Raw genomic sequence first — 23,920 nt, forward strand, 5'->3', positions numbered from 1 at the left:
TGACAATAAGACACTAAAGTCAAGACTGTCAATGTCATCATTAAATTGTCACTGTTGTCATCTTGACTATCCTCTCCAATTCATTCAATCAAAAATTCAAAAGGGTGAAGTTTCTCCCAAAATATTTGTTTGATTCTATTCAATTTTACTCGTTAAAAATTCACAAATATACATTAGTGATTGGATTGCTTTTCATATACGTAATAATTATTTGATATTAATCACCATAAAAAGAAAATTGTAAAATGTCTACGCCGCCGCGAGAGACCATCCAAAAGCAAATCCAGCAGGATTGGGCGAATAGAGAATACATCGAAGTTATTACAGGAAGCATAAAGAAAATTACCGATTTCCTAAACTCTTTTGGTAAGTACATTTTCAAACAAAACAGAGAATGAATTGAAAGATTATTACTTTTAAATAAGAATAATTATTGTCTTTAAATCAAGTTATATGGTACACTTTGAGAACCGAGAGCCAATGGCCTCCTTTTACACATCTTTTGCCTCCAAAACATTCAGAACTCTTCTCATGCAGCTGTGCCAGTTCTGGAAACTTCTCCTAACTCCAGTCTTAGATATATGGTTTATTTGATCATAAAATATTAGTGTAGATCTGCTATGATAGATGTATATCCTTCTATTTTCGTATTGTATAGCTATTTCATAAATTTGTCATCTAACATTCTTTCCACATACCTAAACAAATAAATGCAGCGAGTCCTTCCCAATTTTATGTTGATACTTTCCGATGGCATAAATGTTTATAATATGTTTTAGATATGTCCTGCAGATCACGTTTGGCCACTTTGAATGAGAAACTCACATCTTTAGAAAGGAAAATTGACTATTTGGAAGCCTGTGTAAGTAACCTATTGTTAGTTATTTATCTATGAAATATTTCTATCCACTGCTGAACATAGGCCTCCCTATGTTAGGGAGTTTTGCCAGTAATCGCCATGCTTGACAGGAGGGTTGGCAACTGCAGTTAGGTCTGGTGATATTTTAAGATGGATGCTGCTGCTCATCCCTTGACCATTAAATTACTTTAGTCACTCTTACAACACCCAAAGGACCTTCCTTTTTTCGTCTCAATACATAATCTATCAATGTCTATATGACAAAGCAGATTACTAAAGTAACTTCATACCCTCACATTTATATTTTTGCTTGTGTTTCTTGGAGTTAACCTTATTGTGACATTTTTTTTTATACAACTTAGAATGGCAAATAAGCTGACGGCCCACCTGATGAAAAGTGGTAACCGTCGCCAGACATAAGCAGTACCATGGACATAACAGAGTATACTGTTTCGTCCATGATAACCCCCCATGTGTTGGCATTCCTAAGGACTCAGGTGTTATTCCTCTGTACCCTGTAAATTCACACCATATCCCACCCTTCAAACCGAAACACAGTCGTGCAAACACAACTGCTTTACAGTTGAAACACGAATGGGACAGAAGTACCCAAGCAATCGACTTTTGTACAAAGTCTCCCTCTGGTAAATATTTTGAAAATTTTTTTTTTATTATATTTTAATTTAGGAATTCATTTACCAAATGAAAATACCTTGTTTAAATTATTATTATTAAATAATTAAATAGCTGGTTTAAGAGAATAAGGGCTAGAACTGGGTCTGGAGAAAATAAAATTGGCAACATTGTATCAAAGAGACTTGTGAAGTAACCTGCTTAGCCTACTACATTACTATAAGTATACAATCTCGTTTGAATCATTAATGTACTTATTTAATTTTATTTATTTCCAGGTAACTAAAGGAGAGACTTTGACATAGTAATTAAAGATTTTTTTTTGTTTATTAATTACAATAAAAATATGTTATGTATTATACATTATACTTTCTAAGTTTATTATAATTCTTAGTTACATTAGTTGTAACAATTTTTTTTCCATTATTGAGGTCATCATCAAGATATCATCATATTCATATTAGGTAGATCATTATGGCTTCTTAATATTTTTTTTTTTTTATACAACTTAGAATGGCAAACAAGCTGACGGCCCACCTGATGGAAAGTGGTAACCGTCGCCTATAGGCATAAGCAGTGCCGTTGACATAACAGAGTATACTGTTTCGCCCATGATACCCCCCATGCATTGCCATTCCTGAGGACTCAGGTGTTATTCCTCTGTATCCTGTAGATTCACGCCATATCCCACCCTTCAAACCGAAACATAGTTATGCAAACACAACTGCTTTACGATACTACAAACTGTCTGTTTGTTCTTATGTTTATGGTAATTATTAAAATATAAGGAGCCATACCCAATATTGGAAAATTATATTTGATAACTAAATAATTTAACTAAATAATTTTTTATGTATTTATAATATTGAAATATGTAGTAAACTATAAATAATACTTCTGTCCGTTCCACAATGTTTCTTGACTCGCGTAACGCTACTATTTCGCGAGTACGCATGATCGAGATAAGACGAGGTAATCCACATGCCAGTAATAACTATTGCTTCTCTAAATATTAAAATAGACTTAGACATTTGAGGTTTTATGAATAAATAAGTAAGTTTCACAACCAATCGCCAATTGTACGCATTATTAGAAATAATTGCAACCATAATACTTTATGTTTAAGGTACATTATTATGAAATAAATACACATTTTAATTCGTAGAAAATTCATTTCATTTTAGCACATTACGGATTTATACTTTTTTTTTTGTTGGGTGAAAATGGTATGGTAACCCCGCCTGCGCTAACGGGATACGCTGGCGGAGCACCAGTGAATGGTGATAGATGAGAATGAAAACAGGCCGGTTAGCCCATCATGATAAATTTATCAGAAATTAACCATGTTAGTTTCCAGAGGGGACCGCGATGAGGTCGACCTGTTTGGGTATATTGCTAGCAATGGGATTCTCAGTCTCCATTACTAATAATCCCTTTCCTCCCCACGGATTTATACTTAGATCACAGGTAATATATAAAGCTACTTAACAAGTCCACCAGTGTACATTTTTGTTATAACCTAATATCTATACTATAGTGGGCATGTGATTGTTAGTAAGACGGACTACCATATACCTATTGCTAACAATATACCCCTGTCAGCCCGACCTCTCCATGGTCACCCTGGAAACCTTCGTACTGAATTCCAAGTGTATTTATCAAGTATAAGTGAATGTACAAAGGCATATAAATAAATAAACATATGTATAAATTATTCTATTATATTAAGGATTTTATTCAATTATAGTAAATAAATTAAAAATAATCAGATTTCTATTTATTAGAATGTTTATCTCTCGTCTGAGAAATTTTTATATATTTTTTGTTTTCGTATTATGCATTTATCGTATGTTTATTAACACTGCAACTGATTCTGAGACGTTTTTTCTTTAAACTTAAAATGTCAATTTGATATCACAGCAAAATTTTTGTTCTAATGAGTATAATAAATTAAATTTCTAATACTAAATGTATATGTATGTAGTGGGGGAGAAGGGATTGTTAGTAATGCGGATTATCAATTCCATTGCTAATAATATACCCTAACAGGTCGACCTCCCCGTGGTCCCCCCTGGAAACCATCGTGCTGAATTCCAAGTATATTCATCACGATGGGCTAACTGACCTGCCTTTTCATCTTCACCTATCATCTATCACTGGTGCCCCGCCAGCGTATACCGTTGGCGCAGGCGGGGTTACCATTCCATTATCATCCATTAAAAAAAAATACATTTAAGTCAAAATTACTGTTAAATTAATTTATAATTAACCAAGGAATAATAATGTCGCGAAACTATGAAATTAAAACATTAGATTAAGCGGTAGGTTTAGAGAAATAGCACCTCAGAAATGACACCGTTGTCTTTTATAAATTTGATCATACAGCTTCGAACATCACAGCTACGCCTTGCCCACCGCCACAGCTGGACGCGGCAACTGCTCTTTTCAATTTACGACGGCTGAAAAAGAAAACAATATTTTTTGTAAAAGGTTTACATAATAGGCATTGAGTCCGGAACGAAAACAATTTAAAAGCCGAGTATGATTTTGAAAGGTGAAATAGAGTACTTCGCTGTTGATTTAAAAGTCCCTATGTGTAACGTTGAATTGCATACTTTTTTTTTTATACAACTTAGAATGGCAAACAAGCTAACGGCCCACCTGATGGAAAGTGATAACCGTCGCCTGTAGACATGAGCAGTACTATGGACATAACAGAGTATACTGTCGACATTTGTACAAAGTCTCCCTCTGGTAACTTACTCAAGTAACACAGAGACGACCGCAAATCTAAAAAAAACGTAATTATTTTGTCGTTTTAAGATCAACCTCATCATCACATCAGCTTTTAACTGTTTACTGCTAAATATAAGCCTCTCCCTTGGAGAGTTTTGCCAGTAGTTGCCAGGCTTGGCAAGCGGATTGGTAACCACATTTAAGCTTTGGAGATGTTTTAATAAGGGCGCTGTTGCCCATCGCTCGCTCTCCCATAGTCGCTTTTTACGACACCCACGGGAAAGGAAGGGGTGGCCTATTATACGGTGGACCACACGGCGATTTAAGATGGAGATCATAAAATTACAATAATTTACATAAAGACGACGTCTTTTATTTTATTTATTTATGTTTTTTTTTTTTAAATAAAATCGAACAGCTAAAAAATTTCATTACAAAAACAACAGCAAAGACAAAAAGCCAAAAGCCAATTACAAGTTTTTACAAGTAAAAATTAGATTTAACTAAATATATATGACATTGCTAATACAATAAACTAAAGTAATAGGTACAAACATTGTAGGTGGGGGCAAAGAGATTCTTAGTAATGGGTTCTAACAGCCCTATTGCTAGCAATATACCCTATCAGGTCGACTTCCACGCGGTTCCCCTGGGAACCATCATGGTTAATTCTTATCGAATTCTTCGCGATGGGGCGACTGACCTTATTTTATCCTCACCTATCATCTATCACTGGTGCCACGCCAGCGTATACCGATAGCACAGGCGGGCTTACCATTCCATTTTCAACCACTAAAAATATTGTAGGTAAGCAGTTATGCAAAATAAAAAGTTGATATCACACGTTTAGACTTGCATATGTCACCAACGCATCACGTTACTTGGGTAATTTAAAAAAAATATTGCTAACTACCCAATTGACGCTCGCTCACCTCATTTCATGAACAATATGAACGGCCATCCTGGCACCAGTGGCTGCTACTGGGTTACCAAGAGCCACAGCACCTCCATTCACATTCACCTTATTGGGATCTATGTTTAGCTGTTTGGCACTGATCAGAGCTTGCGATGAGAACGTTTCGTTTATCTGGAATTGGCAAACTTGTTAGGAACAAAGACGCTAGTTTACCTTCGAGTCTCGATATACTTTGTCTACCTTACAGCCTAAATGGTCGCGTACAACACGGTTTCAGAGATGTTTTCTCCCACGAACACTCAGGTTATGGAATAAGCTCCCTGCCGAGGTTTTCCCACAAGAGACTACAGCATGAGGCTCTTCAAAAGGGGCTAAAGAGGTTTCTTTAGGGTCGGTAACGCGTGCGTAATACCTCTGGTATTGCAGGCGTTCATAGGCTACGGTAACCGCTTACCATAAGGTGGGCCGTATGCTTGTTTGCCACCTCAGTGGTATAAAAAAAAAACCTCCACCCTGTTTCTGAAAATCATTGTATTTTTTTATATATTTTTATATACAACTTAGAATGGCAAACAAACTGACGGCCCACCTGATGGAAAGTAGTAACTGTCGCCTATAGACATGAGCAGTATTATGGACATAACAGAGTATACTGTTTCGCCCGTGAAGCCCCCCATACGTTGCCATTCCTGAGGACTCAGGTGTTGTTCCTCTGTACCCTGTAAATTCATTGTGATTTCTTTTTCTCATTTTCTTCATTCTTCATGCTGATACCCTACCAGTGTCATTAACATAAACTTCAAAGAGACAGGCGGAATCATCATTCCGTCATCAATCACTAAAAGACTATTAGGGAGTCGTAACACATTATTACACATGTGAGTTTGCTTGTTACCTTTTATCACCTTATTGGCTCACTACCATTGGCATGGATGGAGAACATGACTATTTACTTTTTGTCCTGGTTACATCGATGAAATTTCGGTAACAATTGTATAATAAATACCTCAAATATATCCACATCATTAACACCGACACCTGAGACTTCTAGTAACCTCTTCACAGCTGGCACAGCTCCGAGGCCTGTTTCTAAAGGATCAGTTCCTACACAAGACCACGCTGCAACTCTAGCTAAAGGTAGCAACTTGTTTCGCTCGACAGATTCTTCTCCAGTTATGATCAAGGCAGCAGCACCGTCTGCTGGAGGCTGTAGTGGAAATAAGACATTCAGCAAATTACTAGACGATATATAGTTCAATAAGCAATGATCAGTTTAACTTACTGAAGAGTTTCCAGTTGTGATCAACGATCCATCATCCAGAATAGCTGGTAATTGACTCAGCTGTTCTGTATTAATATTTGGCTGCGGTACTCCATCTTTATCCACCGTTATTTCTTTTTTCTTCATTGTTACCGTCATATTTGTCAGCTCTTTATCGAAGATGTTTGCTTCTTGAGCTAAAATTATAAATTTCTTGATAATTAGATGGATTTTATAGTTCGCCTGTAGCATGATCTTTAGCTTATAATGTAAATGCCTCTTTAACTGCTTGTTTATTACTATTATTACTAATACAAATCCTTAATTACAATGTGCTTTAATAGTTAATCTCATTCTAATGATATTAATCCTATAAAAAGAAATTGTAAACTACCATCGCCCAATCACCTGCCTTCCACTTTAAATGACTTTGCAACGCAAAATCGTCAATCTCTTCTCTCGTAATCTGATACTTCTTCGCTAAATCTTCTGCTAACTTCTCAAGTGTAAGCCCACTGTAACTATCCAGGAACTGGTTTTTGATATAATCCTCAAATTTGTATGAGATGCCGAGGACAGAGCCGAATCGAACATTTCTGACCAAGTGTGGTAACGATGACATGTGTTCAGTACCGCCAATCAAAGATGTCTTTGCCAACCCTGTTATAATATCCTGAAAAGTGATATAAATTTCTTTTCTTTTTATTAGCAACGCTACATTCAAATCGGGATTAGTTAGACTCTGTACTATCAACTTTAAACATCGCTACTGGGAATGAAAATTCTAACTTTCACCTAAAGTATTTAATGCAGTACGTCATTGAGCTATTCATGTATGAACATCACATTGCGCCAGACACGTATTATAAGTCAATAATAATTAAATATGAATATATTATTTCAGCAATTCAATATATCTAAATTGATAAAAATTGAATAATTTGAAAGGATCATTACGATAGTTCTGAGCAGTATGGGCAAAGCCCTTTGCTTTTCCCTTTGAGATAAACAGATAAAAAAAGCAATAATAATTTGCATCGTCTCAAATGCATATATTTTAAATTAATAATTGATAATTGATAACTATAAATTTCTTAATGATTACAATAATTTCTTTTTACGGGTCAATAAATCTGCTTAATGCGTAGCCAAAATTGTTTTTAACACAGGATTCTACGTTTCACTCGTAAATTATACGTAAATATTTTTAGTCATTATTAAAAACGCTATTTTGTAAAGCAAATCTTATTTCTTACTATATATAGCTTGCATTTGAATTAGAATTGTAAATACCTAATATATTTATGTTTATTTGTATGTAGTTCAACTTATGTATACAGAATTTAATTCTAAATTCATTTACGATATGCCATTATATAATGGTAATGTCAATTTAATACTGGGTCAACCTGGCAGTCGCAATGCAAGACGGCTATATCTGTGGGGAATGGTGTCCCTGACGGACTGACAGACTGACTTTCAGACAATCCCTATGAGGCTGGCATAGTCACTCCGGTGTACTAAAGCCTCAACAAAAATTTGTTTAAAAAAAAATTCAGCTATTTAAGTGTGAAGGAGCAGAATTTAAAACAATATTCACATTCATCATCATCACCATTTCAGTCATTATCTGTCCACTGCTGGACATACGCCTTCCCCCATAGACTGCCATAAGAAATGGTCCTGAACCACCTGCATCCACTGATTCCCTGCAATGAATCAATTGAGTTTCTTGCCAGTTCTTCTCAATTGGATCTATATACCGAACTGGACGGTAGGGTAAATATAAAATTATAATGTACAAATTTGACGTTCATAAGCGGCTAAAATGTCCTACATGAATAAATGATTTTTGAATTTTGAATTTTGAATTTTGAATTTTGAATGCATTTGAGGTCGTCACTCCGTCTAGTGGGGGGGGGGGGGGAGGTCATTCTATATTGCATTTGCCCATACGGAGTGGCCACTCAAGAACCTTTCTTGCCCATCGGTTGTCAGTTCTTCGAGCTATGTGACCAGCCCATTGCCACATTAACTTATCCTTCGGTCACTTTGGTTTTTTTTGCAGATATCCTCATTTTAGATTCTGTAACGCAGAGAAACTCCGAGCCTAGCAGAGGGCTGAGCTTGAAGTTTCTTTTCTATGCTATGTAGAGCTATGCTCGCTGAATAATTTGAAGCTTTTACATACGGGCAACCGTGTAGGACCATGTTTCGGTTCTATAGATCACCACTGGCAACACGCACTGATTAAAGACGTTAGTTTTTTTTTTATTTGAGGTATTTTAGTATTTGCATTCATAATTATTCTTAAAATATGTACAAGCCATCGACTTGTGTGTCATAAGATTGTCAGTACTCACCACTGCAGCATTTACAACAGTTTGCAAGCCAGAGCCGCAAGCTTTGTTCACGCCCAGCGCTGGTCTTTCAATGGGAACTCCTGAGTATATGCCGCAGTATCTTGGAGTCTTACCGCCATCGCATTGGCTTAACTGAAACGTAATTCCCTGATTTTTTAATCGTGCTCTCACTATTATTTAAACCCTTTTGCAATAAAGATAAGTACGTTGTTTCAACAGCAAGCATCGTGCCATGGGTTTTTTTTATACCACGAAGGTGACAAACAAGCGTACAGCCCGTTTGACACCCATAGGAAAGAGTTATGTTTACCACATTGTATGCGGTGGCTACACGGCTTAGACCTCTTGCTTGCACCATATTAATAACTTCTCCCATGCTTGCACACCGGTTCTTGAATCAGACTGTGTAAGGTCTATTTCATTATCACTATTTGTGTCCCTGTGATTTACACTTATAATTTTAAACAGGAACTCAAATACTTACAAAGTGAACATTCCCCACAATAGTATTGTCTATTGACGTGGGATCAATATTGGAAGTACGAATGGCGTCCTTCGCAGCAGCAGCGAACATTTGTGAAGCCGTAACATCTCTCAGTGCTCCGCCATAACCACAAAATGGCGTCCTTTTCGCGCCAATTATAAATATACCTGTAATTTTTGGAGTGTTTTGCGTTTTTTCCTTAATTCAAAATGAAGCTTCCAAAACACATAAAATTGCATATTGGCAATCCAATTCGAAATATTCTTTTTTTTATCAATGTCATAGGAGATAGTCTACTTTTAGTAATATAGATTCCGTAAGTTAGATTTTTTGGCCGCTGTCTGTCTAGTCTCATCATAAAAATTAATTCGGTTATACAGTTTGAATTCGAAATAGTCAGCCGTTAGTTAAATTAAGAATCTACCCTAGATATTAGGATAGCAATTTCGTGAAACAAAAATTTAAAAATGACAACATTTTTTGTCGTTTTAATGTCTTGTTTCTTTTATGAAAATGTTTAATTTCATTGGTGATAGAACACGCGTTCAGACGAATAACGATGATGTAGATTTGATATAGATTATTAAATAAAACATATTACTTATATAATAATCATCAGACTTGTTTTTTAAAATTATGTTCATTTTTCAACCGACTACAAATATAGAAGAATTAAGAAATAGTATTGTAATAGTAATAGACTTATTATGACAACTCTTTGCTATTCCAAATAAAGAAAATACAAAAAAAAATAGGAAGGTTCTCAATTCGAATATATATTTTTTTTATGTTTGTTACCTCACAACTCCGCCATTTCTAAACCGATTTGGAAAATGGCTTCTTTTATTTAAAAGGGTGTATTTACAGTTATGTTCCATAGAAATTTTGTCACAATTGATTCAGTTGTTTAATTATTGGATCAAAATAACTGATTTTGTCACAATTCAAGTCTTTATGTTTTTTTTTTTTGTGGGGAACAATCTTTAACTATTAACGATATGCCTATATATGAGTAACGGGGAGTTTTATGAATTTCAAAGCTAAAGAAAGTCATCCTGAATCGACAATATGGACAAATTAATGGTTGTAGGCAAGATAGAGGGAAAAAGACCATGCGGACGATCGCCTAGTCGATGGTCGGACCAAGTAACCGCCATTACGGGACTGTCAATTGCAGCTGCCCTGCGAGAAGCTGAAGACCGTGCGAAATAGAATAACGTCATAAGACAGGCAACAGACACCTTTTAAGGACACGACCTTCAGTAATGAAGAGGACGTAGAGAGAGAGTTATCCTGAAGAAAGCTTCCGGATGAAGTCGAAACTATTGGAAACCACAGATACAGTAAGTTCATTAAATTCCCGATACACATATCAATCTAACAAATAAAGAACAATTAATTAATAAAAAAACAATCAATAGAACAAAATTAAACAAGAAATTAATTATTATTCTTTTGACGGAAAAGTATAAACAAACGTAATTTAACAAAACAAAACAAATTGATAAGGGAAAGAATATTAAACTTATTCCTTAGTCAAAAACTGAAACTAAAAAACTAAAATGTATTTTAATGTATTGAATTTACCTTTACTCGGCAATGCCATACTTCTCAAACTGTATTATCTTAAAATGTCTTGTACAAATACAATATTTTTGTATTTATCAATTGTTGGAACAAGTGATTCCATTAGCAACTACGCGGGGAGTGACATTTCGTTCTACGTGTCGTCCGTATCTCAGTTTTATCAGTTCACCTACTGTTTATACAATGATATTTCATTTGTTATATATTTATACAAGAAAGCTATGTGATTACAATGTAATAATGCATATTAATTTTTAAACAATCTTCATTTTATCACGTCAAAGTTGTTACACAAATTTGCAAGAGAATTTTACTATCATTAGATACATTATCATTATTAAAACGTATCCATTGTCCACTGCTGAGTACAAGTCTTTAGTGATTTTCTGCTACATTCTTAAAATCGTCACTCCATCTCGCAGGAGGAGACTTTGTACAAAAGTCGTTTGCTTGGGCACCTCTGTCCCATTCATGTTTCAACCGTGAAGCAGTTGTGTTTGCATGGCTGTGTTTCGGTTTAAAGGGTGGGATATGGCAGTGAATTTACTGGGTACAGAGGAATAACACCTGAGGCGTTAGGAATGGCAACTCATGGAGGGGTATCATGGACGAAACAGTGTACTCTGTTATGCTCATGTCTATAGGCGACGGTTACCACTTTCCATCAGATTGGCCGTCAGCTTGTTTGCCGTTCTAAATTGTATAAAAAAAACCTGTCCACTGCAGAACATATGACTCTTGGGACCCTTGGGGGGTTTTGCCAGTATTTGCCACGCTTAACAAACAGATGGATAGATAGATACTCTTTATTGTTTCCTCCAAAAGATTCCAATAGTTTATAATAATAACAATAAGATTGGCAGTTATAGGTAAGTTTACGTGACGTTTTAAGATGCATGCTGTTGCTCTCTACCATTGAATTCCCACAGTCGCCCCTTACGACACTCACAAAAACATATTGAAATTATTTGTGTTAATCCGGTAATGAATGAAAAATCGCCATACTTCTATTAAAGGAACAAATAAAACCACAATACACAACAACAATATAAAATATATTTTTTTATATAATAAAGAAGTAATATCGCCAACAATCTTACTGTTTATTTCAAACTAGCGACCCGCCCCGGCTTCGGCGGGTACACATTACATCACATTAGAAACTTCTAAATTTGTCAGTGTTTCTCCACAATATTATGCATGTATTATACATATAAACCTTCCACTTGAATCACTTTATCAATTGAAAACACCGCTTCAAAATCCGTTGCGTTGTTTTAAAGATTTAAGCATACATAGGAACGGATAGACAGCGATAGTGTATATATATATATATATATATATATATATATATATATATATATATATATATATATATATATATATATTACTTACAATGTCTATATATTGGGGGGAAAGGGATTGTTAGTAATGGAGTTTGACAGCCCCACTGCTAGCTATATGCCTTATTAGGTCGACCTCCACGTGGTTCCTCCTGGAAACCATCGTGAACAATTCTTGTTGAATTCGTCACGATGGGGCTAACTGACCAGCTTCATCCTTCACTGGTGCCCCGCCGGTGTACACCGATAGCGCGGGTGGGGCTACCATTCCATTATCATCCATTAAAAAAAATATCTATATATCGGTCCAATAACAAATATGTTAAAAGTCTGTTATCCAAAAATATTGCATGACAGGCTTCTAACATTATCGAAAATTGATATCGGACCAATATGGGCGACACCGGAACGACATTATTTCCGCCATTGATGTCCAGAGGAGCCCAATATATAGATATGGGATCGGTATCCATATAACCACAGCCCTGATCATATATCAAGCTATTATAAAATAAAAGTTTAATACGATAATGTTTTGGATGTCTATTACTTATGACAGAACAGATTTACACATTTTCATTATAAAAGGAGCCAAGAGACGACATATAACATTATTACCAATTCTTTATATTCTAGTTTTGACGAGCAAAGCCGCAGATTAGAACTAGTAAACTATAATTATCCGTATTCTATAGCAGTCTATTTATTGTTCATTCGTTGATCTCGCAAGTCATCAGACGGACTCGAGTAAAACAGCGATGCCCTGTCCGCCGCCGATGCATGCTGATCCGATGGCCCTCTTCAAGCCTCGCCGTCTGTAAATAAATGTATTTTGTACATTCTATAGGAAATGGTTATAGAAGGGGGGAAGGGATTGTTAATAATGGAATTTAGAAGCTCTATTGTCGTATAGATTCTTGAGTGTCGACCACGTACGCGTAAACGCAGTGTAGGACGAACCCCCACCAGATGGAGCGACGATCTGAAATGCATTGCAGGGAGTCAGTGGATGCAGGTGGCTCAGGACGGTTCCTTATGGCAGTCTATGGGGGAGGCCTATGTCCAGCAGTGGACGGATAATGGCTGAAGTGATGATGATGATGATTATCGTGTGATCTCGACATAGAATGTGCCACCTTTTTCTTTTCCATGGGTGTCGTATAGATATAAAGGCGAGTAAGGGATTGTAACGGTGAATGGATGGACAGCAGCGTCCCTCTTAAAACATTACCAAAACCTTACTGCGGTTCCCAACCCGCCTGCCATGCATGGCAATTACTGCCAAAACAATAGAGAGGGGGCAGGCGTATGTTCAGCAGCTGATATAATTGCTCGCCCTACCTGGTTAACCTCCACGCGATATTCCCTAGAAACCGTGGTTAATTCATGTGGAATTCCTCAATATGAGCTAGCTGATCTGCTTTCGTGCCGTGGACACGTGTCGCAAAACGTGCCTGAATAAATAGGCAGTCGGAGATTGATGGCTAAAATAGAAGGTTGTGGAACATCTGGTAGTAATAATGGTGGTAAATCTTCGAGTGTTGGCAGAAACACATATACTAATGGTGGTGGAATTAAACAAAATAATTCTAATCAGCTAACCAGTGAAATAGAAGGTAGACTAATTAAAAGACGTACTCCTAGTCCATCTCGTAGATAGACTTTTTTTATAGTTGAAGGTGCATTTGTTCAAACATCCCGTTCTCGCCATTAGATACGAGTGGCGAGATGCTTGCTGTATTAAACACATTGAGTATATAAATTTTGGGATAGAGTGCAAATTAGGGGACATAAAGTAAACTAGTTAGACTGACGGCCTAATACTGCTAATGAGTCTCGTAGATGGACTAGTAGTAAAACCCACAAAGCTGTGCAAACTGCAATGCATCATTCTAGTGGAATTGAATTCTTTGTGCTTGCGATCCTCCTACATAAGAGATTAAGCAAGAAGATTAAGGATGGAACCGGAACTTGAACAACACCAGCTTGCAGGGATCGAAGAAAGCCTAAACTAGGCTTTCTTCGGTCCCTGCATACATCACCTATTTATATTCAGTCTCTACATCCGACTGCTATTTATATATCCAACTTTTTTAAATAGTCCTAATACCTGAGTTCGTGAGTCAAATGCGCGGTGATTCTAGCACCTGATGCTCCTACCGGATGACCAATAGCGATAGCTCCACCGTTCACATTCAGCTTGCTTTGATCAAGCTTCAGTTCCTTCACGCAAGCCAATGTTTGTGCAGCAAATGCTTCGTTGATCTAAAAAAAAAATTACTTTGAGTATCACCACAAGAGGGAAAAGTAGAGATATGTCTTTCTTATTAGCAGCTTGTTTATATGTAGTGTTCAAGTTTGAAGAGTTAGATATGGTGAAATGAAAATATTGAATACTGTGACTCAAAATCCCGATGTCACAATACCCGAGTGATACTTTTGGTGTTGCAAATGTTTATGACTTATGGTGGCCATACAACATACCATAAAGCACGTATTATGCTTGATTGCCATCTTGTTACCTAAGCATACTTGTTACCTAAGTAATTACCTCAAGTTCTTCAAAAATGATAAATAAAAAAACTAATCTATCTAGAAAAACTAGTCTATGGGGGAAGTTTATGTCCAGCAGTGGACGGATAATGGCTGAAATGATGATGTTGATTTCTTTCCTAAAAGTTAAAGATGTTTGGTAATTATCTAAAATTGTTTACCTCAATCAAATCAATATCATTAAGTTTGAGTCCTGTCACAGACAAAACATTCTGAATAGCAGGTACTGGGCCAATGCCCATGATGCTCGGGTCTACGCCTACAAACGACCAGCCCAAGATCCTCGCTAAAGGCTTGAAGCCATGTTGTTTGATAGCCTCCTCACTGGCCAGGATCAGAGCGCCAGCACCATCGTTTATTCCCTGACAATAGAAGAACAAGTATATACGTAGATACAGAATTGTAGGTATCTACATTGTAGACATTGTAGAATGCAATAAAGGTTTTCTGGAATCGACATGTATGGTAAGTGTAAGTAATTGAATAAAAGAAGAGATGTAAGTTTGTATTCAAAATGTATTTGGAACGATACTAGATACTCGGGTTGTCAACTTTTATGCAAAAGTAAAAAAAATAAAATTAGATAAAGTAAGAAAAAGATTCCCTAATTTTTACCTATATCCCTTCTTTCATCTGTTTCCATCATTCGTCTCATTAATCATTATGTATTATGGTCTAGAAATTACTTCGTGCGTTTTAGTCTTCACGAATAGGCCGTAAAGTCCGCTGTCATGTTATTTTTTTTATACAACTTAGAATGACAAACAAGCTGACGGCCGATCCTGATAGAAAGTGCTAACCGTCGCCTATGGACATGACATAACGCCTATACCATGGACATAACAGAGTATACTGTTTCGCCCATGATACCCCCCATACGTTGCCATTGCTGAGGACTCAGATGTTATTCCTCTGTACCCTGTATATTCATTATATACTGTATGGTATACTTCTAACCGAAACACAGCCATGCAAACACAACTGCTTTACGGTTGAAACACGAATGGAACAGAGGTACCCAAGCAATCGACTTTTGTACAAAGTCTTCCTCTGTTATGTTGATTTCTACAGGAAACGGTTTCGACTTTCCATCAGATGATACGTCAGCATAATCCATGAATAATCCAAAATAAGATATAAATGTTTTCATTAAACTTACTGATGAATTACCAGCTGTCACCACGCCTCCCTTCCTAAACAATACGGGCAGCTTGTTCAGCCCGTCGCTGGTCGTCTCTGGTCGAGGGTGCTCGTCTCTGTCCAACACTACTTCTTGCCTTTTTACTTTTACAGTCACAGGGGATATTTCCTCATTGAAAACTCCGGCATCGAACGCTGTAAACAAACGGAAAATTAACTAAGGATATCGTGGCCTACGAGTTTTTTTTTTTAACAGAGGAGTCAAACGAGCATGCGGCTCACTTGATGGTAAGTGCCTATCGCTGCCCATGATCACCCGCAGTATTAGACACATTGCAGGTGTGCTGCCAACCTTTTAAAAAGGAATATGCTTTTTTTAAATTAATTATTCTGACTATAAATCTTAAAGGACGCAAGACTTAACCTGACACTAATGAAACCTGACATAAAGTCGTGTGTGGTATCAACATAGAATGGGCCATCCCTTCCTTTCCCGTGGGTGTCGTAAGAGGCAACTAAGGGAACTTAATTGTCAGGGGATAAGCAACAGTATTCCTCACTTCACCTCCAACACCAAAGCCTAACTGGGGTTGCCAACCCACCTGCCAAGTGTGACAACTATTGACAAAACTCCCCTTATAAGGGGAAGCCTATGTTCGGCAGTATACAGTAAACGGCTGGTATGTAATCGATTTGGTATTAATTTAAATTTCAGATTATGGTAATTAAAAATAATGTTAACAAATCAAATACACTTGACGATATCCGAATGATATGACTATTGATTGGTCGAACTTTGTCTATGCCCTTCAAGCATCAATGTTTGTATTGCTGGGTTTCAGTTTTAAACACGTTAGTTCGATGAAATGTGATAGTAAATAAAGTGAACGTGATATATGTTGTTTTTATACAACTTAGAATGACAAACAAGCTGACGGCCCACCTGATGGAAAGTGGTAACCGTCGCCTATACACATGAACAGTACCATGGACATAACAGAGTATACTCTTTCGCCCATGATACCCCCCATGCGTTGCCATTCCTGAGGACTCAGGTGTTGTTCCTCTGTACCCAATAAATTCACGCCATATCCCATCCTTCAAACCGAAACACAGCCATGCAAACACAACTGCTTCACGGTTGAAACACGAATGGGACAGAGGTACCCAAGCAATCGACTTTTGTACAAAGTTTCCCTCTGGTATGTAAGGACCTTCGTATGAAATCTGGCATTAAAAGAGACTGGTGCTTAGGAATCATATCATACAAGTTTACCATATCTTACCAGCTTTCCATCTTCTCTGCGATTGTAGCGCAAAATCGTCCACCTCGCTTCTCTTCAAGTCATACTTCTCTGCTAAATTCTCAGCTGTCTGCGGCATCGAGAAATTGCAGTAGCTATCCAGGGAGCCTGCAGTGAGCATGTCCTCGAAGTTGTAACCCGTTCCTAGCGCGGTACCAAAGCGGACGTTTCTTATAGCGAAAGGTACAGCCGACATGTTTTCGGTACCACCAGCAAGGGACACCTGTGCTCCACCTGTGAGGATATCCTGGAAACAAATGGTAATCTTTTGCAGACACATTTCAGAGAAATGCCTACTTTGATATACTACAAAAATGGGGAGGGCAGAGATTGTTAGTAGTGAGATCCAACAGACCCATTACTTATTACGGCAAACAAGCTGACGGCCCAACTGATGGAAACTGGTAACCGTCGCCTATAGACATAAGCAGTACCATGGACATAACAGAGTATACTTTTTCGCTCATGATACCCCCCATGCGTTACCATTCCTGAGGACTCAGGTGTTATTCCTTTGTACCCAGTAAATTCACGCCATATCCCACCCTTCAAACCGAAACACAGCCATGCAAACACAACTGCTTCACGGTTGAAACACAAATAAGACAGAGGTACCCAAGCAATCGACTTTTGTACAAAGTCTCTTTCTGGTCTTAACATAGAGCTCCCCTAATAAGGGGGGAGCCTCCGTAAGGGGGGAGGGGGCTATATTCAACGTTGGCCAGTCAACAGCTGATATGCTGATAATAAATAATAAAAATATATAAGTATTTGAATGGAGAATATTACCTGAGTACTGTTGACGATAGCTTGGAATCCTGATCCGCAGAGCCTGTTCACGCCAAGAGCGGGCTTGTCCTGCGGGACTCCTGCTTTTAAGGCTGCATGACGTGGTGACAGTCCACCATCGGACGTTCCACTTAACTATAACAATAAAAATATTAGTTACCTATAATATTTTTTTAAAATATTACATTCTTTGATAAGAGCAGAGATGGTTGTAACCTAATAGAAGTATAGTCAGTCGGAATATGCCTTTTTTTATACAACTAAGAATGGCAAATAAGCTGACGGCCCACCTGATGGAAAGTGGTAACCGTCGCCTATAGACACGAGCAGTACAATGGACATAACAGACTATACTGTTTCACCCAAGATACCCCCCACGCGTTGCCATTCCTGAGGACGCAGATGTTATTCCTCTGTACCCAGTAAATTCACGCCATATCCCACCCTTCAAACCGAAACACAGCCATACAAACACAACTGCTTCACGGTTGAAACACGAATGGGACAGAGGTACCCAAGCAATCGACTTTTGTACAAAGTCTCCCTCTGGTGGTAGTCGCCCTTAACTCCAGTCAGTGCTTTTGTACAAAAGAATTGGTATATGTATATTTTATGTTACCATAAAAAAAGACATTTAAATTAAAAAGCTAAACTATTGAATCGATTTTGGCAAAATTTCTGTAAGATCAATTTGAAACTATATCCTTTCAGATAAAAAAGAAAATTTCCAAATTGGTTTATAATTGACAGAGTTATTATTAGAGTGATGCAACAAACGTAAAATAAATAAAACCTAATTGTGGACCTCCTTCTTTTTAAAGTCGGTTGGAAATAAAAATAAAAAAAAATCTTTGATTGATGTATTGAGTATAACATTCATTGAACTGAAATATAACAAATTTGAGCTAATTGTTATTATCTCCACGAATTAATCAGTTTAATGCTTAATTTTTGATGTATTGAAGTTTCATAGACCCGAGTACCTCTTTTCTAAACTTAAATTCACCAGATTACATAATCACAGTACTAGAGAGTCACGTTTTCTTCTAGCTTGTAATCCCCATAAAACAGCAGCTTTTAATGGTAGCTTCCGATATCAAGCCACAAAATGTTGGAACAATATACCACCTCCTATAAGACTGATCGCCACTAAGTCCAGTTTCAAAATTAATTTACAAAAATTCTTAATTGAGAGGCAAAAGTTAGACATTCCAGCAAGTTACCTCTATGTCCCAATTGTCTGCTAGATAGATTGCCATATCTATCTGTTTACTGTATGGATAATCTGGTAGTATTGTTTTATTGTTACCCTATTCCCTTGGCCGCAACAGAATATCAGTGCTTCGCTCTTTTGAGGGCGAAGCAATAAACTGAGTTGTGACCATTTTGTATTGTTATGGCACACGCACAAACGAAAAATTGTATTTAGCTTTATGTATTTTTTTTTAATCATTTACGTTATCTCGCTTTTTATGTATATCTATATATGTTGTAATTTGTGTGCTGTAAGTAATGCAAATAAATTATCTATCTATCTAATTGTTATTATCTCCAAGAGTTAATCAGTTTGCCTTGGGAAGGGGGGGGGGGGGAGTAAGAAATTGTTAGTAATGAGGATCTGACAACCCCATTGCTAGCAATATACCCTATCAGGTCAACTTTCACGCGGTACACCCTGGAAACCATCATGGTTAATTCTTTTAGAATTCGTCACGACGGGCTAACTGACCTACTTCATCCTCACCTATCATCTTCCACTGGTGCCCCGCCGGTGTATACCGATAGCGCGGGTGGGGTTACCATTCCATTATCATCCATTAAAAAAAACCCCCATTGCTAGCAATATACCCTATCAGGTCAACTTCCACGCGGTTCACCCTGGAAACCCCCTTGGTTAATTCTTTTCGAATTCGTCACGAAGGGCCAACTGATCTGCTTCCATCCTCACCTATCATCACTAACTGGTGCCCCGCTAGCGTATACCGGTAGCGCAGACAGGGTTACGATTCCTTTATCACCTATGGAAAAAAAATTAGTTTACCTAAATCAGGCATACATCAATGTAATTTATCTAACATCTCACCCCATAGACTTGTCCAATGTTGACCGTGTCTATTGCGGTCGGTGCCACGTTACCAGCTCTGATGGCATCCTTGGCAGCCACCGCCAGCAAGTCCGAAGGGTGTACGTCCTTCAGCAAACCACCCATGCGTCCGAACGGCGTCCGTTTCGCCGCCACGATAAAAATACCTGCGTCAATTAAGATTATCTTTGACAAAGAAAAAGTACTTATACTAACCTGAATACCTGAATGTGACAGAAAGTGACCTCTGACTACCCCTCATCTAATGGTATCTGTTATTTATTTATTTATTTAAAATATAATATCAAATGAAGGCGAATGTAACACGCACAATGCATTTTATTTATATTTCATTGTATTATTATTTTTAATAAGGAATTTCGCGACTGACTCTTGGCCACAGCAGAATATCAGTGTTTTGCCCTTTTAAGGGCAAAGCAATAAACTGAGATGTGACCATTTTGTGTTACTATGGCACACGCATGGAGGAAAGAAAAGAAAGGAAATTGTTAATTTATATATTTTGTTTTTTGTTTTTGTTTTGTGCTTTTTTATTTTCATTCTTTTATCTCTTTTATTGTGTATTATGTGTATGTATGTATTGTAATTTGTTTGCTGTAAGTAACGTGAATAAATTATCAATCTATCTACTTATGGCAAAACCAGTTAATTTCATATAAAAAATCAATTACTGAAACGATTTCGATAAAATTGGACTATAGGACCAGTCTGTAAGTATATCCCTTCAGATAGGGAAAGAATTTACCAAATTAATTTAGAACTGACGGAGTTATGAGGTAACAAACGTTAAAAATAAGTAGTTTTTTTTTATAAAGTCGATTGAAGAGTTTGTTTACAGATATCTTGTCAAGACTGTAATCAAGGGATTTAGGGTATCAATCTTGTCCAATGTTTTTTATATCTATAACTGATATGTAAGGAAAATTTATATAAAGCGGTCTTGATAAAGGGCAATAGGGACGGGAAAGGGAAGCTAAAACAATATTTTTTTTAATATTAATTGGATGCGGTTTTAACTTAAAATCTGGTATGTATTTTATTTTGATACGCTAATTAAGAGTGACGTTTTTCATTGGTTTTATCTACTTCTGAAGTCCACGTGTTCGAAGTAGCGGACAGCAAAAGCTTATAAATGATAAGCCAACAATATTTGCCTCAGCTAGTTAGTTAGTTATTGCTAATCCATAAGTTGTTATTTTTAGATAGACAGAGGGAGACTTTGTACAAAAGTCGATTGCTTGGGTACCTCTATCCCATTCGTATTTCTACCGTGAAGCAGTCGTGTTTGCATGGCTGTGTTTCGGTTTGAATAGTGGGATATGGCGTGAATTTATTGGGTACAGAGGAATAACACCTGAGTCCTCAGGAATGGCAACGCATGGGGGGTATCATGGGCGAAACAGTATACTCTGTTGTGTCCATGGTACTGCTCATGTCTATAGACGACGGTTACCACTTTCCATCAGGTGGGCCGTCAGCTTGTTTGCCATTCTAAGTTGTATAAAAAAAAAAACAGATAATTTATTTGCATTACTTACAGCACACAAATTACAACATATATAGATATACATAAAAAGCGAGATAACGTAAATGATTAAAAAAAAAATACATAAAGCTAAATACAATTTTTTCGTTTGTGCGTGTGCCATAACAATACAAAACGGTCACAACTCAGTTTATTGCTTCGCCCTCAAAAGAGCGAAGCACTCACATTCTGTTGCGGCCGAAGGGAATAGGGTAACAATAAAACAATACTACCAGATTATCCATACAGTAGATTTTTTAATTAATTCCTATGATTCATGCGAGCAGCAGCGAAGTCGATGTTTATATATACGAAGTCGATCTTTCTTTCTTCTTTCTTTCATATATAATATGGTAATGTATTAAGCATTTACATATACGACGCATACATAATAGCCACTATGTCTGTAGTGTAAATTAATTTAATAGCATTACAGTTAAAAATAATAACCCCGTGTGTGTCGTACGAGACGACTAAGGGACCTTATGGTGGAAGGATGAGCAGCAGCGTACCTCTTAAGCGTCACCAAAAGCCAAACTGCGACTGCCAATCCACCTGCCACGCGTAGCAACTACAGGCAAACCCACCTTTATGGGGGAGATCAATGTAGAGCAGTAGAGTATTAGCGGTTATAAACATGAGCAGTACCATGGACATAACAGAGTATACTGTTTCGCCCATGATACCCTACATGCGTTGCTATTCCTGAGAAATCAGGTGTTATTCCTCTGTACCCTGTAAATTCACTGCCATATCCCAGCCTTCAAACCGAAACACAGCCATGCCAATACGACTGCTTTACGGTTGAGACACGAATGGGACAGAGGTACCCAAGCAAACGACTTTTATTTAGAAATAATAGGATTTTCATCGTGCCTCCAATCAAATTGTTTATAATTACTCCTCTCCATCCAAAGGTTGCCTGGCAGAGATCGCTCTTAGCGATAAGAGTCTATTGTTTTCTCATTGTGATTATTTCTTGTAATTATTTATATCGAGAATGAGTTTACTATTGTAATCTTTTGGAGGAAACAATAAAAAGTATCTATCTATCTATATGCAACTACACCCACACAGGGGTTAAATTTTTTTTAAATATTATTTATTTATTCAAGTGTCTGTGGTATGTATGATCTGTTTATTTACTATTCTTATAATTTGTTCCAATATTGATTCAAATGGTTTCAGAACGAGCGAGCTTATTTTTGGCACAGAATTTTTTTTTTGTCTATGGTTGTCAATGCAGTGCATATTATATATCTCTCTCTTACTCTACCTTAAACTGGACATTGAACTTGCCTACCTATCTCCAATCTAGATAGGTACAATTGCCACTAAAACTTTATTAAAACTAAATTAATATTATAGAAGTTTTTATAGTTTATTTATTTAAGGAACACCAACAGCATATTGCATTATAACATATATAACAAACATTAAATACAATACAATATTAATGCACACGCCTGTTATAGGTGTTCACAGCATTCACTTTAACATAGTTGTACAGTGCGAGAAAATGAAGTAAATAATAAAAACAAACATGTAACCCAAGTTGTGAGCAATATCAGAAAATACGAATATAAGTGAATTGAATTAAAAAATATTAAATATATATATATATATATATATATATATATATATATATATATATATATATATATATATATATATATATATATATATATATATATTATGATAATTAGAGAATAAATACATAAGTACATAACAATTATACGCCGTGATAATATGCTTTGTTACCAAGTACACAGCATTAATGATAACAGCCAGGTACATTTTGTAACATTTATTGACACAAATCGTTCAAATTAATCTGTCAAAACAAGTCTGTGTACACACAAATTAATTATTTTTTAAGAATGGAACAGGTTACAATAAATATTGAATAAAATTATGTATATCCTACCTTTATTCACAGCAACTGACATGTTGTTATTATGGTTTTAACAATGTAACTACAATCACAAAACGTCTAAACTGCACGCGGCGCGTCACTCCGCGACCGGCTAGCGATCACATATGGTTGCCTACTTCTTGTGAAGCGATAGCAATGTTTCTTAACTTTCATGTCGCTTATAGATAGCAAGTACTTATATACTTATGTGATTTGATGTCGGTAGGGGCCGCCCTAGACGGACGTATGTTGACCAAATAGGCGACGTGCTGAAGAAGGGCCAAAATAAAAGTACCCGTAACTGAGCGTGTATGAAAAGATTGATGGGTGTGGAGGAAGCGAAAGAGGTTTGTTTGAATCGAAGCATTTGGCGTTCCATTGTTTCTGCCTAACCTAATGGGAGACAGG

The 23,920-nt window shown here is 36.8% G+C and overlaps 3 protein-coding genes across 3 annotated transcripts; 1 reads left to right on the forward strand and 2 right to left on the reverse strand.

The window, feature by feature from the left end:
- Window positions 1-66: 66 nt before the first annotated feature.
- LOC113515790 (probable protein BRICK1-B) lies at window positions 67-1,853 on the forward strand. The gene is made up of 3 exons (XM_026900077.3): window positions 67-366; window positions 780-862; window positions 1,771-1,853. The coding sequence occupies exons 1-3, from the start codon at window positions 246-248 to the stop codon at window positions 1,795-1,797; spliced, it is 231 nt and encodes a 76-aa protein (XP_026755878.2). The 5' UTR covers window positions 67-245; the 3' UTR covers window positions 1,798-1,853.
- A 1,344-nt stretch (window positions 1,854-3,197) lies between these two features.
- Window positions 3,198-10,988, reverse strand: LOC113515776 (3-ketoacyl-CoA thiolase, mitochondrial-like). Its single transcript, XM_026900060.3, has 8 exons — window positions 10,840-10,988; window positions 9,253-9,419; window positions 8,769-8,900; window positions 6,814-7,078; window positions 6,427-6,602; window positions 6,151-6,351; window positions 5,161-5,315; window positions 3,198-3,951 (listed from the first exon to the last, which is right to left on the reverse strand). Exons 1-8 carry the CDS (start codon window positions 10,856-10,858, stop codon window positions 3,870-3,872), a joined length of 1,197 nt encoding a protein of 398 aa, XP_026755861.2. The 5' UTR covers window positions 10,859-10,988; the 3' UTR covers window positions 3,198-3,869.
- An 887-nt stretch (window positions 10,989-11,875) lies between these two features.
- On the reverse strand, window positions 11,876-23,676 carry LOC113515777 (3-ketoacyl-CoA thiolase, mitochondrial-like). The gene is made up of 8 exons (XM_026900061.3): window positions 23,525-23,676; window positions 20,052-20,218; window positions 17,969-18,103; window positions 17,162-17,426; window positions 15,895-16,070; window positions 14,897-15,097; window positions 14,293-14,447; window positions 11,876-12,997 (listed from the first exon to the last, which is right to left on the reverse strand). Exons 1-8 carry the CDS (start codon window positions 23,544-23,546, stop codon window positions 12,916-12,918), a joined length of 1,203 nt encoding a protein of 400 aa, XP_026755862.1. The 5' UTR covers window positions 23,547-23,676; the 3' UTR covers window positions 11,876-12,915.
- Between the last annotated feature and the right edge of the window lie 244 nt (window positions 23,677-23,920).

Source organism: Galleria mellonella, unplaced genomic scaffold (genome assembly GCF_026898425.1).
Source record: "Galleria mellonella isolate WM207_F2 unplaced genomic scaffold, CSIRO_AGI_GalMel_v1 utg63, whole genome shotgun sequence".
Classification (NCBI taxonomy): Eukaryota; Metazoa; Arthropoda; class Insecta; order Lepidoptera; family Pyralidae; genus Galleria; species Galleria mellonella.